The sequence below is a fragment of the Neodiprion pinetum genome, chromosome 1, assembly GCF_021155775.2.
Source record: "Neodiprion pinetum isolate iyNeoPine1 chromosome 1, iyNeoPine1.2, whole genome shotgun sequence".
In the NCBI taxonomy this organism is placed as follows: Eukaryota; Metazoa; Arthropoda; class Insecta; order Hymenoptera; family Diprionidae; genus Neodiprion; species Neodiprion pinetum.
The window spans coordinates 19,278,643-19,296,097 of record NC_060232.1 but is presented as its reverse complement, the minus strand read 5'-3'; the positions used below and the strand labels follow the sequence as shown (position 1 = coordinate 19,296,097).

Sequence of the window (17,455 nt, the reverse complement as noted above, 5' to 3'; positions counted from 1 at the left end):
TCTTTCACAAGAAATAGTGAATGCAATATTTTTTTATTGAAAATTGAATTGAGACGCCGTTAGAATTGTAAAATATTCACGATAAGAATAGTGAAAAATAAATTTTTGATCCGAAAAGCGAAAAAAATAGTCGAAATCGTTCATGTTTTTGGCATCAAGAACGATATTTATCGCCGCGTCTGTACCCGCTACAGCTGTAGAGCCCTTTCACGGATAGGGAACGCGGGGGACAATACTAACGCACGACACGAAAATTCGGTCGTGGCAGCGTCGCATGAACCTAACCTATAGGCCACCCGAGCTTGAAACGAGTGACAAGTGATTTACCAATAGTGTTGAATTTTTGAAAGTTGTTGTCGGACGAATAAAAAAAAATGAATGGTCAAAATCATTATTATCCGATAAATATATTGCTTACAATTATTATCATTCATAATCGTGAAGATTCCAATTGGGAGTTCCGAATGTTGTGAGACGGGGGAATGAGGTTATGTTGCACAACGGACAACTCAGACAGCGTTGCCAGTTTGAAACAGCTGACTGCTCGGGATTATTCTCCCCATGCAATCTTCACGAACTTTCCCTACTTTCGGAATTAATTACGAGATAACGACGTGGTGGAAAAATATTAAAAAATTCTAATGGATCCAAAATTTATTGAATAAGATGATACTAGTTTTTCAAGCATTTCTATCGACCCGTTTTCCAATTACATATGCAACCGTGAATTTTGTCAGGTATTTTGCGGATTTTCCCATCAGCCCTGTGTTAATTTTCGGATTTTCAAATTCGATTTATTCTCAAACGACGTGGTCAATCGTATTGAAATTTGGCAAGAAATTTGGAAATATTACAATTAAGACTCGAGCAAAATTTTAACAAAATCTGTCGAAAAGGGTGTTTTGCATACAACGTCCTTAACGCTACCAACACCGAGATATTCTGCAAGATCTTATGGAGGTTGAAGATGACCGAAAATGTAAGAATAAACAACATCGCTGCGACGTTTCTTGTATGCATACTAGTGTGTTTCAGGACCATCTTTATCATCAAGGTTGACTACCGCCGTCTCGTTCTTACCCTGACCATTCTTAAGCATTTCGTTGCGCATAAGAACTTCGCGGAAGTATGGAATTTTCGTAATTTTAGAATACTTTAACAAATCCTAATTGGTTAACGGTCAACGTGGTAGCTTCTTGTTTAGTTTTTTGAAAGATGAAGACCTAAGCCCGTTATTTACGGTTTGAGATGGAGACCTTTACCTACAGCGATGGCTTCCATCATTTTGTTATGCCATTTATTTTTTTCCAATTTCCGTTAGCTGCGTTCGCATCATTCACAGCATTCGCTATACCAGCTGCAACACCAGCTAATGTACCCGTAGCACTCAGACCAGCAAAAATAGGTACGAGAAAAGGTAAAAATCCTCCAATTTTTTAGGGTTACAATAGGATATGTGGTGATTGCACGTTACGTTTACCACCTTTTTTTCTCACAGCTTCACAAGCACCTTTGAGTGCTGATCTAATAACTGTTTTCGCATTGTTGCCCGAAATCATAGACTTTTCAGCCGCACGTATGATTTTGTTGAAGGAGATATTCTTTAATTTCTGACACCCCATGCCTAACTTTATTTTCACGTTCATTGTATTAGCTACAGCCCAAGTCGTTGCTATTTAACCCAATTTCGCGTCTTTTGCACGAACCCTTTGCCAAGCTTTCTTGGCTGATATTTTATCCGTAACGTTTCTAGCTTCAATATTCTCATGATTTTTCGAATAGGCTATATCAGGTTCCTTGCACGCTGCATCAAGATGATTGATACCGGAATCACCTTTCACGAGCCGTTTTGCCAACTTCGTAGTGGGACCGCAGTACTGGTAACCAGGAACATGCAACTCGATCGGAAGTTTGTTGATAATGCTATTTACTAAACCGTTCCCGCCTGATCGCTTTTTCGGGGATCACTTAGGATGACGTGTGTGCATAATCATGTCTGCTCATAAACAGAGGGGAAGTGTTTAAGAACGAGGTATTCACAGCTAATCCCATCAGTCGTGTTCGAGATGCGGTTCGAGAAACAATCGATCACGTTGCCAGTGATGAACTTTGACAAATGTACGGACAATCCAAAACGGAACAACCGTCATGGTGACCTGTTACTGAGTACCGTACGTGTAATATTCTACGGATCATCCAACTGTAGTAAAACCAACGCTTTGCTCACGCTGATAACCCACCCAAATGGTTTGAGATTTGAAAACGTGTACGCTTACTCATAATCTCTCAATTAGTCGAAATACAAATTTCTGAAACAGGTGCTTCAAAGTGTCAACGGTGTTGAGTACTGCCCCTTTAATGAGAATGATCAAGACCATCTCCCGAACGAGGTGCAACCTAACTCCATCATGATATTTGATAACGTATCGTGCGAGAAAGAAGGCAACATACGCGAATACTTCTGTATGGGTAGACATCATGACGTAGACTTTCTATTTTTGTCAGACGTATGCTCGAATTCCCAAGCATCTCGTGCACGACACCACCAATTCGTTAGTCTTATTCAAGTAAGATGAGATGAATCTGAGACACGTGTACTACAATTATGTCCACACTGATATGTCGTACACACAGTTTAAAGTCTTGAGCATGACATGCTGGAACGGTGACAAGTATAGATTTGTAGTCATCGACAAGGATAGAGAGCTCGATAATGGTCGATACAGAAAGGGATTTGACCAATTTATGAACATGAGAACGGAATAAAATACATCATCATTGAAGGAGAAGAAACAGTATTGTTGCAGAGCTTGCCCTACCGAAATTCAGGAAATTCGTCAAAAAAGAAGAAGCCTTGCGTCAAATTGATCATGCGAGTAATGCAATTTGTTGTAAGCATAGACTGCTCAAGATAGGAAAACAGTCAATGCAGGAGAAAATGAAGGATGTCTTCAAATCTGTGGTAATCCCGATGCAGGAATTAGTAAAGGTTACTCGAGGTGTGAAACCTGTCACAGAAGAAGTGAAGGAGAAATGAAAGATGTACTGAATCCGAAGCAGCAGATTCTTATAAAACTGCAAGAGAAGAGGATAAAACTTTTGTAAAGTCATCCAAGAAATTCAAAGATGAATATCTTGAAATGTTTGACGATCAACAAAAACCGAACAATTTGGATACCATTTACGGAGTGCGGAACCTTTTGACTGAGAGAGTAATGCTTGGTGATTCACCGATACGCTGCGAGCACGAATACAAACGCATACGTGATATGCGGTATCTAAAAACTAAGTGGCTGTTGGAGTTGTTATTTAAAAAGTTGTCGAACATCGTCTATATTACCTCTGACGATAAAGATAAACAGAAAAATATCGTTGTCGCAACAAATGCTCTAGTAAATACTATAGCGCGATGAAGCCCATTCGGAGCAGTTGTGATGCAAAATTGAAGTACGTAATTGCAGAGCTACTGAATATTTCTATAACAGGCAGAGGTGTATCGTCACATTCGTTGATAGTCCGGTCAATATAGACATAAAAATAGTGATCGAAACACAATAATTCCGACAGAGCTGAATTTTGGTAGAGACCTTGAGTTTACCATTATAAAGAAAAAAAAAGTCCCCATCGATACCATGTGTGCTAAAAAAGTTATTCAAGGTCAAAGGTCAAAATTTTCGTTTTTTTTTTTGATTTTTCTCGTTATCTGTTAATTTTTTACGGGGTAGATTGTGTAGGCTCCGATGAGCGGTAATTGGAGCTTACTCCACGCCCAGCCAAGGTGTTATTTGGCTATTGTAGGGTCCGTTCACGTCGACTATGCACTCACGTGCTACTACTCCCAATGCAGGAAGTGAATGGAATAGAAAGGGATCGGTATTAAGGGAAGGTAAACGATTTACAGTATATGATTGTTTATTAGTAGTCAATGCAACGGAGTCGGTCGAGGGAAAAAGGTATGGTCTTGGTTTAGAGGGATAGGTGTCTTGCTTGAGCGCTAGGATGGATCTGCCTGGTTTTGCGGGATGTAGGAGGCAAGCTAGCCACGAGTTACAGAAGAATCTGCTGATTCGCGAACGATAAGAGTAGACCACAGAGCGTAAGGTAACTAAGAGTGTGGGAAAGGAATATGAAGTCTGGAGGACGTAACAATTTTATCAAAAAAATAGCTCAGACCTAAATTGTAGATCATAAAATTATCCACAAAAATGGTGTGTATACTTTTTTTCCTAAGAATTATCATTTCTGAGATATCGCGATTCTAAAAGTCGAAGGAGTTACATTCTATATAATATGCACGCATATTATATATGTCACGGATATACATAGTATATGTATAGTATATATAGTATATATACATAGTGTATATATAGTATATATTATGGCATATATATAGTATAGGTATATACTGACATACATAGTATATATACGGATATACATAGTATATATATCGCATCGCCATATTGTGTCATTGTTACATTTTGATCACCGGTTGTATGACGTTGATGGATCTTCGAGTATCCAACACATATATCTATACTAATATTATAAAGAGGAAAGATTTGATTTTTTGTTTGTTTGTTTGTTTGTTTGAAATGAATAGGCTCCGAAACTACTGGACCGATTTAAAAAATTCTTTCACCGTTGGCAAGCTATACTATTCCCAAGTGACATAGGCTATGTTTCATTTTCAAAAAAATTAGGGATGCTTACTAAAACTTGGATAATCTAACCCAAGTTGTAAAAAAATATACAAAAAACTTCCTTCAATCGCGTGCGCTGCGAAAACTATTAATGATAGAACAAAATGATGTATTACAATTTTTCAGGACAACTCACTGTAAACATTGTGTATTTTCTTTTCTATATTATTATATGCCCGTGCGAAGCCGGGATGGGCTGCTAGTAGTATATATTAGACTAGCTAAAAAAAAAACAATTTTTTTTTTCGATCTCCAACTTCATGAAATCATAGTTTATAACATAATATTAGACCTCATGAAAGGAAATCGCCGTGTGATTTTTTTAAGAGGTGCTGCATCGAGATTTTGGAATTCCCATTTGATTAACACGTAAGAAATCCAATTCTGACGGTTGGAGGGAGATGATAATTTTTCTATGCAACGAACGGAACTCTATATAGTAGCGCTTGACAGTTTATATGTTTTCTTCGAATGTATTTGACGGATATTATTCAACATTGTAATGTGATCCAGTCGAGGCAGCTGGGAGTTTATCCTAGGTACCCATTTTTCGAAAAGGCGAAAAATCACGTTTGACGCAATGTTGAATCACTCAAAGATCGTGCGACTAAAAAATTTCTCCGACACGGTGATTGGAAAAAAACATATAAACTGTCAAGCGCTACTATATAGAGTTCCGTTCGTTGCATAGAAAAATTATTATCTCCCTCCAACCGTCAGAATTGGATTTCTTACGTGTTAATCAAATGGGAATTACAAAATCTCGATGCGGCACCTCTTAAAAAAATCGCACGGCGATTCTCTTTCACGAGGTCTAATATTATGTTATAAACTATGATTTCATGGAGCTGGAGATCCAAAAAAAATAGTTTTTTTTTGAGCTAGTCTAATATATACTATACATATATATGTTAGATACTCGAAGATCCATCAACGTCATACAACCGGTGATCAAAATGTAACAATGACACAATATGGTGATGCGACATATAGACTATGTGTATCTGTGTATATACTATGCATGTCAGTATATGAGGTATTCCACACCATTTCACCTAATCGGTGAAGGTCACCGACGACGATCTTGGTGTGAATTTTTTTCTCAATTTTGTTATTTACCCTAGCTAATGAAATATGTGCAAGTTCTTACACACCGCCGCACAGCCGCAAAATGGTCTTATGGGCCAACTGGCGCTAAAACTTTAAGGACAAAAATTACAACAACGAGAAAATCGCCGCTTTGTAAACTTCACACCATCAGTTTCATTGCCCATATAACATACACATTACATACCGGTAACCATTGAAACTAGAGTAGAGAAGGACGTCCGATCTTTGTACTATTGATACGGCATCAAAGATCCGACAATAAGGTTTGAGCTGGCTGACGCTGAACGGCGCTGATATCGCAAAGATCCAACGAGTGTAAGTGGAGAGACTAGACAGAGACAGATATATGCATTTTTATTATCATTCGCAAAAAAAGTTATACTAAGTTTGTAAGGTTACGTTGATCCTCCAACCATTACTTACTGTTTTATTGAAGATACATGATTAAAACGCATTATGTTTTTGCTATATATGCTGAGTCACATGCGATCAATTTAATTTCATAACTTAATATTATGACGATAATTAACACGGGCACGCATGCTTAACGACATTCCCTTTCAGGTAAGGAGCAATTTCATTTCGGTCACAATCGATGCTTATATATATTTGCTATCAGTAGTGTATATACGAGAGTTCTGGACCACACAGTGGCGGCGTTCCCCCCTAGCTCCTCCCTAGCTCCCCCCTAGCTCCCCCCTCGGCCCAAGAGTTCTGGACCACACAATGGCGGCGCTCCCCCCCCCTAAATCCGCAGCGTTACCCCCCCCCGTTGATCATCTTCGCGGTTTGCCGCAAGACGGCTATTTTCATAGGATTTGACACACACACGTTCACACGCACGTACGCACGCACGCACACACACACACACACACACACACACACACACACACACACACACACACACACACACACACACACACACACACACAAAATAATTCCTGTCGAGACTTGTTTTCCACTGAACGTCATAAACGTAGGTATTCGGGGCAAGGGGTCTGTGCCCCGACTTTTTATACCTGCACCGCCCACTACCTGCTTGTCGTTGACGGATTTCGATTACATGCTTGGGAAACTATACATTGCTACTCTATTCACAGCATTTGCGCAGATTTTCATACTCAGGTGGGCATCCGTCGTAGGCGGCGGTGGGTTCGCGGAGAGGGCGAGGGGGAGACGGTGGAAACCTGATTCCTGTCGAGACTTGTTTGGCGCCGGAAAGCCGCGCATGAATCGGATAGGATAAAAACCTGGTAGATCTATTGAAAAAATTCCAGGAAACGACCCCTGTAGGAAGGTTCAAAATGGCGTTTTGAATGGTTTTAACAATTTTTTTATTTAACATCAATTACATTTAGTTTTCTTATAGAAGATATACAAGACCGGTTCTGCGTAGAAACATCTTCTTTACCGACCAAGCCGACCAATCCGCCTATACATGCATCCCAGACGCAAACCCTTGAAAGTTACCCCCCACTCCTGTAAGATGAAACGTGCTTTGTCGACCGTTCGTCGGTAAGAGAATCTCCCAAATGACCACGATTGTCGGTGAAAAATCCTCCAAATGACCATGATTGTCGGTGAAAAATCCTCCGAATGACCATGATCGTCGGTAAAAAATGCCTGAAATTGCCGTGGTGTTACCCCTTGTAGGATAAGTTGTGCTCTTTGTCGGTAAAGAAAATCATGCTCATCGAGCGGGATTGATAACTGCATTACCGAGCGCACTCCGTGAATCCTCAGGCATTCGAGCGGACCCCGTGGATCCTCGAACGTTCGAGCGGGAATCCTGGCGTGTGTCAGGTTTTGAGAGCTTCCAGAAGGTTCGAGAAGATTTTCACGGCCTTGAACGAATCTAGACTGACAAACAATTCGTCCGACGTGATTCGAATCGACGGTGAGCGGCATGCGGTCAAAGGATTTCGGTGCGACGTTGAATTTTAGACAAACAATTCTCGGAATCGTCCGACGAAAACAATACTCGGAATCGTCCGACGAGTTTCGACTTGACGGCGAGCGGCCTGCGGACAACTGATTGCGGTGCGACGTCGAATTCTGGAGGGTTCTGAAATTTGTGTGTGGCTGCTTCGACCCTGAACGAATGTAGGTTGACAAACAATGCGTTCGTCAAGTTTCGACTTGACGGCGAGCGGTCCAGGACCGTGAGAAAGAGCTTCTTTGACCCTGAAAGATTCTCGATATCGTCCGACGAAAACAATACTCGGAATCGTCCGACGAGTTTCGACTTGACGGCGAGCGGCCTGCGGACAACGGATTGCGGTGCGACGTCGAATTCTGGAAGGTTCTAACGTACAATCGAAGACACATCATTTCGGTAGCTTCTAGAAGTTTTTCAAGGATTCTGTGTGCCTGGTGGGATGAAAACGGTTATAAAAGGTTGAAATTCAGGTCCGAAAGACAGTCTTGCACCTTCAGCTCTCATGAAGAGAACTCCAAATAAAGCAGAACTAAATCTTCTTCTTGCAAATGAGAAGTGCTTTGGAACAACAACGTGAATTGAAGAAACGACTAGAACTGCTCATCAAGAATATTGGAGAAGCAAAACATCTGCTGAGAATCAGATCTGACCTCACTCAACTCACAAGAGATTTTGAGCACATACAACTCGACAGTAACGATCATGGACTTTTTAAAATTGAACGGAGTCGCTCGCCTGGAGACACTTCTGCCCTTGAAAAAGCTTTCGGACCTCGAAGTACATTTCGAATACCGAGTCAGTGGCGTTCGTCGGGTTGAAACGAAATTTGGTGATAAAATCGTTCTGGACTTGAAGGACTCTTTCACGATTTTTCTACCGAACCGACTGACCAAGGCCCTCCAAGGAGATGAAGATTTCTTTCAGAAGGTGACGACAGCCAGTAAGGAGATACGGTTGCATCTACGCTATCTTGGCGGACCGTACGGTCAACTTGAATTCGTATACGTATAATCTGAGTTTCACATTCAAATATCCAGTGTCCTGTGGATGTCTTACGTTCAGTAAACAAGAGAAAAAAAAGATTGAAATTATGAATATTTTTTCATTTATTGCCTAACCATCTTGTATACCTTCAATCCTACGTACGTTTTGTACCTTGTAATTGCATCTAGAAATAAGTCTTGAAATACAAGAAAATGCTACTTCGAACACCACTAAGCAACGATGGAGGGTTTCGAGCTACCCAATACCAGAAATTGGTGCAGACGATGGAGGAGGAGCGGTTGCTCTTGCAGTATCTGGGCGGCCAGTACGATCGAATCGAATTCAAAGATGCGTCGACTCTCGCCTAATTTGTACACCGTACCTGGACAACGTGTGCAGCGTCTCCATCTTACCAGCATGGAGCGTGCGACTACTGAACGTGATCAAGAACAAATTTCAAAAACTTGACAAAAAAAAAAAAAAAACTACCGAAGGAGTTTCCAAGTATTCTACGTTTTATAACGTTTAAGAGAATTGTATAAACATTTTCACAAAGCTTTCATTTTATTTTTTTTGCTGTACATTAACTAGATATACTACTACTACTACTACGTTGCATGCTGTTGTCTACAGCTCTCTGAAACGTACAATCATTTTGGATATTTAAGATATGATGTATCACTCACGCACACAAAAGTATTTATCAAATTTGTTCCAGAAGTTGTGAAATGATATTTTAGAAACGTAAGACATGTATGTATCACAAAAGTTTCAAGGTTTTCGTTGTTAAAAAGAAAAAAAAGGAAAATCAATTTGTTTTAAAACTTGTGAAATTAAATAAAAATTTTTCTCACATTTTTTGAATCAGAAAATCCCCCTCTTTATCACGTACCAGGCGGGCCGTCGCACCCGCCGTGTAAATGATAACGTCATTTCGAGGGTTCTTATCGTCGTTACGGTCACCGTTCGCCATGTGCACGCTCATTGCCAACCTCACTGATTGTACCAGAAAATCGTAAGGTATTTCGAATATCCACTCTATAGGCACCCGCACATGTTGTAAAATGTTTACGTACTCCATTTTTTTCTTGAAAATAATCCGTAAAAAAACGCACACACGTTAAATTATTTCTATTCACTCAAGTAAAATCGAAAATTATTGTACACTCAAGGTAAAAAAAAATGTACAAGTGCACTGATTTCAATCACCCACCTTGACGGTTTGCAAGCTGAACTGTTAATGAATTTATCAGACGGATGGAGCACCCCACTCTTCGTACAGCTCCTTCATATGTTTTAGGTTCACGATTAAACTAATACCAAATCATAAAGTGGTTGACACTTGTCGGTTACGTTTGCAGGATATATCCTTCTCACTCTGTCCTATTGCACTAGTGCGTAGACCTCGTAATCGTGAATCTGACACCATGGGGCAAAGTAAAACATCCCCGTATCGCTCTCGGTGAACGATATCTACTAAGCCTATCACAGTTCCATGTATAACTCTAGCGATTAGTTCACTCTCACAGCTCTCTCTCGTACACGAGGCGTGCGAAACTCCTTCGCCAAGTTCCAAGAACTGCCTTCCTATCTTCTACGCGCTGCAGGTTCGTTCGAGTAATATCTTGAAATTTTTTTTCGCTGAAGAATATTGCATACGGTTGTTCCCGAGTTTTCGGCAATGTGTGAGTCACGTCGGTGTTTACCCATAAAAGGGACCATGTCAGCGTAGAGCGGTCATTCTAGAGCAAGCTTCGCAACTCTATCTTTGTCAAGTGTGTGATCGAAAGGAGAAGAAACATGGATTCCGAAAAGTGTTTGAAATTAACACAAATTATGGAAACGGCGTTCAAGATTTTATCTAAAAAATCGTCACCGGCAGAGATTGCAAAATGGATTCGATTCGGAACCCAAAATACCAGGCTTTTGAATAAAATGTAACGCAACAACGCCTCAACGATCGGGGAGAAGACAAGAATTTTGACTACAATTGGAATTCTGAAATCGTTGACAGTCAAATTTCAACAATTTCAAAAAGTGGGTGACGGATTACGAAGCCGACGAAGAAGCGATCGAATACGGTGGGAAGATTTGGAGACAGCTTTCGAGAATCGAATTCGAACGGGAGCCAATATCAATCTGCGGCATAAAGATTTGAACAGGTTTTTGTAAGATGCGAAACACCTTGTCGTTGCAAGACTGAAGAAAATGCTACGAAAAGTGGGAAGTTTAAAAGCAAACTGTGTCTTGTGTTGTAAATTCAATGTAACGAAAAACGCTGAACTTGTTGAGGAAATGAAATATTTTAACACCAGAAACAGATCATCCTCCAGCCAGCTGACATACACGGGTGGTTCGAAGAGAACGTAAAGGAAAAAGTATTGGCCAAGGTGAAAGATTTTCAAGAGTGAGACTCTGGTTGGTCGCTGACTGAAATAATCAATTTGACTGTGAATATCAACAAGTACGTGCCATTGCGAGGCCGTGCGTTCACATACACACCACTACCCAAAGATATTCAAGATAAAAAGGCTGTCGTCAACATCCGCAACAGAGACGCGTATTGCTTTCTGTGGTCGGTCACCGCAGCCTTCTTTCCGACCAACAACAAAAATCCCAATGAAATTACTTCATATCCACATTTTAGCTCAGTGCTACAATACGACGGTTTACATTTTCCAATGTCTTTAGACCAGATTGCAAAATTTGAGAAACTTAACAAACTTTCAATTAACGTTTACGGTATAGTTAGTGCGGAAAAACAAAAGCGCAGTGAAATTGTACCCATTTATTTAAGTCGAAACAAGTCTGATAAGCCTACAATCCATCTTTTAGTAATAGAGTCTGAAAACGACGATAACGATGATAGTATGGAAAATATTAAAAAGAATGTAACACATCATTTTGCATGGATTCGAAATTTGTCGAAATTGACAAGTTCCCCAATTTCCAAACGCTCACATCAGACGTAATTGTGCGATAGGTGTCTGTCTCATTTTAATTTCGGAAGATGTTTGTTGAAGCACCGAGTTGATTGCATGAATTCGAACAAAACCAAAGTTATCTCACCAGCAGAAGAGGACAAGATTTTCAAATTTGAAAATTTTCAACACAAAGAAACCGTTCCGTTCTGCGTTTACGCAGATCTAGAATGTTTACTGCAGCCCACACATGAAAGTTTTGGGAAAAATAGAACAATTTATCAGATGCATCTTCCGTATAGTATATCTTACTATCTGCATTGTCCGTTTGACGAGAAAGACTCGCTTTCAAAATTCAAAATTAATCGCGGAGAAACTTGCATCCAATGGTTTGTGAATGAGTTAAAGGAATTGGCACATTTGTTAGAGGGATACTACAAAACTGTTGTACCGATGGAACCACTGAATTTCAATTAGATCAACGAATTTGATTCATCGGCGGTTTGTCATATTTGTGAAAAACCGTTCACGCCCACAGACGTGAAACATCGGGATCACTGTCATTTCACGGGAAAGTACCGTGGTGCTGCTCACCGCAGCTGTAATCTCAATTACCAAAATTCGCACACTATCCCAGTGATATTCCACAATCTGTCGGGCTACGATTCGCATTATCTGATCAAAGCCCTGGCAATGTCATTCGAAGGTCCTGTTAAACTATTACCTGTTAATAAAGAAAAGTACATTTCCTTCGCTAAATTCGTTAAGGGAACGGATGTAACGTTCCGTTTCATAGATTCGTACCGTTTCATGCCTAGCAGCCTCGATAAATTATCATCGTATCTGGACGATTGTCAAAAAACAATAACACGTAAATTCTGCAGTAGCTTGAACAAATTTCGGTTACAGACTAGGCAAGGTGTCTTCCCGTAAGAATACATAGACAGTTGGGAGAAGCTCGAGGAGAAACATTTACAGTGCTCCCCCCCTAAGATATCCCTCTGTAAGATATTACTTCCCCTCATTTTACTATCATTTCCCCGCAATTCGGCTTCCCCACTATACTCAGTGTTGTTTACTTGCGCATGCGCTTAAGCCGCTACTATAAGTCAGCTGTCTACATATACATAGATATACTTATAGATATGTAGTCAAGTGATATTCGTAGTATTAAGTATAATTAATAATTAGATCGATAGTAAATAAAAAACTATCTTATGTCAAGCGATAAAAATAATAACTCAGTAAAGCGTAAACAACCGACAGCGGTACCCGTTTCGGTAAAAGTAAATGCTTTAAAAGAATTGAGTAATGGAACCCCAAAAAATGTTATTGCTCATAACCTCAATGTTACTGAGCAAACAGTAAAACAGTGGGAAAAAAATAAAAAAAAGTTTGATAATTTAGTGAAGGAATATGGTGATGAATTGCCTGAAGTTAAAAGAATGAGAAAAATTGATAATGATTATGTTGACATGGCTACATGGTTTTGGTTCAAAGAAAAACGAGCTGCTGGCGTTCCAGTCCAAGGTACTCATGTCCAACTTCAAGCCAAAATTTTCCATCAAAAAATGGGTGCTAAAAATAAGTTTTTAGCAAGTAACGGCTGGCTTTATAAATGGCAACAGAGGCACAAGATTCGTAATAAAAAAATCTGCGGAGAAAAATTGTCTGCTGATACTGCTGCTGCTGATGAATACAAATCTCAGTTTAAAGATTTTGTTATTGAAGAGGGCTTATCTTTAGATGAAGTATTTAATTGTGACGAAAGTCCATTAAATTATAAAATGTTACCGTCATCAACATTAACAGCAGCAAGTGAAGCTGGAGCTTTTGGTATTAAAGAAAAGAAAGAAAGAGTAACAATCATGGCTTGTAGTAATGCATCAGGAACTTTGAAATTACCTCTTGTGTTGATTGGTAAGTCTGCCAAACCTAGAGCAATTAAAAATTTAAAGATGTTGCCTGTTTATTATAAAAGCCAAAAATCTGCGTGGATGACATCCGGTCTATTCAAAGAGTGGTTTGAAGATGCCTTTGTACCGGCTGTATCTAAATTCCTAGCTGAAAAAGGACTTAAAAAAGCTGTTTTGTTCGTTGACAACTGCGCTGCTCATCCCCGTCTATCAAAAGGTGACATATCAGTTCGTTTTTCCCACCAAACACAACTTCTTTGTTACAACCAACGGATCAAGGTTGTCTGCAGAATATAAAATTGTTTTATCGCAGTAATTTAATGGCATACATCATTGATTCTGTCATCAAAGGCAGTTCTTTATTGGACAGTTTAAAATCTGTCAGTATAAAGGAGGTAATTTTTTGGATTGCTGACTCATGGAATAAAGTGTTGCCAGATACACTCAGAAAATCATGGAGCACGGTATGTTGAATGATAAAAATGTTTATATATATATAATTGATACTTGTTGACTACAATTTCTATTTCATTTTTAGTTGTGGCCGTTAGATTCTACTTCTCAATCTGAGGGAACTCCATCATCTGATGAATCGAGTGATACTGCAGGTGGTACCGAGATATTAGACGAATTTTGTGAGGTGATGAAAAATCATGGAGGTTTATCGAATGTAAACGGAGATGATATAAGAAGCTGGTTTCACTCTGATAACACACTTAATCCGACTGATATTCTCAGTGATGAAGAGATCATTGATATTATTAATGAAAATATTGATCCACTAAATATTGAAAATATTACAACTCAAGAAAGCTGCGATATTCTTCATGAAAGTATTAATTCTAATTCACCAAAAGTTTCAACTACAGAAGTCATACAGGCTGTTGAAACCTTGACAAAATATTGTGATGATTGCAATTTGTCTAGTCAAAATACAACGTTGTTTGAATTAAGAGAGTTATCAAAATCTCAAGTTGAAAACTTGAACTCTGAAAATTTTCCTCCTAATTAGTTATTAATACATATATGTGATATTACTATACCTAATGGATAAGTAATGTATAGTGTGTTGATAATTTGATTGATAATTATTTTAAATATTGCTAATGTATAATACGAATTTATATTTAAAAGTTTAACTTTACGTGGTATTCAATACCATAATTTATAAAATATCCTTGAAATAACTTAAGTTGTGAATTTTATGTTGATTTTAATTTTCTTATTTGAAGATAACACTCAAATTTGATATTTTTGTACTGTAAAATAAGTGCAATATTATTATAAACGATAGCTATGTCAACAGATGTCAAAGAAATAAATAATTCATTTCAAATATTACGCGCTTCTTTTAAGTATTTCGTGTGTCACTGCGCATGCTTCTATTTTTAACAGCCCCACCTTTTAAGAGTAGAGGGGATACCTCTCTAAGATATTTTTCCTGGAACCAGAGCCCCGAGTCTGAAATCTTAGGGGGGGAGCACTGTACCAGCCAAAGAACAGTTTTATTCAAAATTGAATGACCGGGATATATCAGACGACGATTACGCACCATACGCGCGTACTGTTGTATGGGTAGACATCACGATGTATGTTTCGTGGGGCGCGTCCCCTTTAACAAAACCGAGGCCGCGTATTTTTTAATTTGGTCACGATTTCCAACTCTAGAAAACAAGGATATAGGGAATAGGAATAAATGAAATAAACACACATTTTGAGCCATCAGTTCTATGTTTTATTATGGCTCAGAGAGGAAAATCCTTGAGGTATGAACCTCAGAGAAAAAACCCCTCGCAAATGTTGAATTTACAATGTGTATAGGATATTTATCATATTGTTACAACGGGGGGAAATTAAGAAAGATCTAAGAGAATCAAAGAGTTCTCTGTGCGATTTAAGCGAACGCCGAGCCAAAGAAGTCTCACGAACAAGGAATATTTAGAAAGAAAATAGATGTATTTGGACACAAGCTCTCTCTTTAAAGTCTAGAGACTGACTGTTTTTTCAATAATGTCGGTTGACGCAGCAACCTTATTCTTTTTAAAGACATAAGAGGTTTATAAACGTCTTTTATCTATGATGACTACTAGATCATTTAAAAGGGGACAAAACGGGTGATTTCACCCTTTGTAACATTACTCCCCCTCGAGGAAAAGAGTCGACCCGACTCGGAAAAGATAAACAATTACAAAAAAATGTGATCTAGCAGTCAGTGCTCGAAGGTGAGTTGGAGCTGTGGCTCTAAAAATTAAAAGACTCCCTTTTTACTATCTGGCATTTGCCCACAGTCTCAAGGTAAACCACAGAAAACCTTGAGCAGATAGTTGAGCGTTCAATTGAATTTCAAAATTTGTGTGCCTTGTTTTATAAAGGTAAGTGTTAAGGGTGAGTTAGTGAGTTCTTCATGAATTTGAAGACATCAAAATCATCCGGATCGTCGTCGAAAAGAAGATTCATTCCTCTTCAGGGAAAATAGTCCGGTGAATCAAACACAGATGAGTACGACGAGGCGGGAAGCCATAAAACTCTGGGAAAAACTGGGAAAACTCTGAGTCCTAGACAACGTAAAGGCTGATTCCCTCTGAGAACCGGCACAGGAAACAGGAAAAAGGAATGGGTGACTGAATCCAAGACTTCTTCAAAAACAGCACACCCTAGAGTTTGGAGGACAAATGTGAGTGGTGGTAAAACAATTCAAATTCACTAAGTGAATTTGGGAGAATACACGAATAAAATAAATTAAATATGTATTCAAAAGAAAAGGAACGATCTTATCTGAATATCCGGAGAACCCAGGCTAAGACCGGACAAACAGTACAGCTGGAGGTAACATCGGGAACAGCCAAAGACGGCAGATTCGTCAGGAAAAATCTGTAAAAACTCAAAGAAACTGACATATGGGTTAGAAAAATAAGAGAGGATCGACCAAACGCTCACTACTTCATTCAAGCGCAGAACCGAAACACTCTTCAAGCCAAAGAAATCGATGTATCAAAATTTCCCGTATCGAACAACATCGAATTAACCTTAACCTGTCAACGAACTTTCTAACCTTCAGAGAGCTACTGAAACGATGCTCTTGACTGATAAGGAGCTAAGTGATCCAGATGAACGACTTTGGATTTGGAACGAGGGGAACGTCTAATTCTGAAAACAACGTCGTTAATCCGGTCAACAATAAAATAAGGACCTTCCCAATTACTTTGGAGTTTGGGACAACGCCCTTGTTGCCGACGAGGGTGAAATAACCAAACGGAATCTCCCTTCTCAAAGTTGAAATTTCTAGCTCTAATATCATAACGATCCTTAGTCTTATCGGAGACCATACGAATTCTTTCCCTAGCAAATTCATGAACCTCGTCCAATTTTTGACGGAAAACGGAATTAAAATACACCTGGGACGAAGCCACGGAAGGATTGACACCCTTTTCTAAATCTGACGGAAGTCGAAGATCCCGACCTGTCAACATCATAGCTGGAGAAAAACCGGTAGTATCATGAATTGCAGAGTGATACGATAAAAGAAATAAGGGAATCCACTCTTCCCAATCTTTCAAAACGTTTCGAGGTTGATTTTTCGGTAACCAGAACAGAGAGTCGAATCTCCGGTAGAAATGACGCAGTTGTGAGCGGAAAGAAAATCTACGCCTAAAATGCCTTCATCTTCCATGTCAGCTACTAGAACTTCATGTGGGGATTAAACACAATCCGCTACTGTTACCTGCACGACCGTCTTACCTACGACAGGGGTAGTTGCTCCGGTAGCAGTGCGAATAGACACAAAAGGATTAATTGAAGCAAGAGACGAAATCATATCAGGACGAACAACGGAAATTTCGGCTCCAGTATCTATCACCCACAAACAACTTAGTCCGTTAACGGAAC

The 17,455-nt window shown here is 39.3% G+C and overlaps 2 protein-coding genes across 3 annotated transcripts in view; both read left to right on the top strand.

Annotated features, from left to right (window-relative positions):
• The window catches only part of LOC138190738 (two pore potassium channel protein sup-9-like), a 1,051,447-nt gene that overhangs the window by 72,788 nt on the left and 961,204 nt on the right, over positions 1-17,455 (top strand). The window lies entirely within an intron of this gene.
• On the top strand, positions 12,872-14,582 carry LOC124224757 (jerky protein homolog-like). Its single transcript, XM_046636961.1, has 3 exons — positions 12,872-13,787; positions 13,922-14,034; positions 14,109-14,582. Exons 1-3 carry the CDS (start codon positions 12,872-12,874, stop codon positions 14,580-14,582), a joined length of 1,503 nt encoding a protein of 500 aa, XP_046492917.1.

Coding starts and splice junctions, on each gene's coding strand:
- LOC124224757 (XM_046636961.1), top strand. CDS start 12,872: ATGTCAAGCGATAAAAATAATAACTCAGTAAAGCGTAAACAACCGACA. Junction 13,788..13,921: donor TCATCCCCGTCTATCAAAAG/GTGACATATCAG, acceptor CTGTCATCAAAG/GCAGTTCTTTATTGGACAGT. Junction 14,035..14,108: donor TCAGAAAATCATGGAGCACG/GTATGTTGAATG, acceptor TTTCATTTTTAG/TTGTGGCCGTTAGATTCTAC.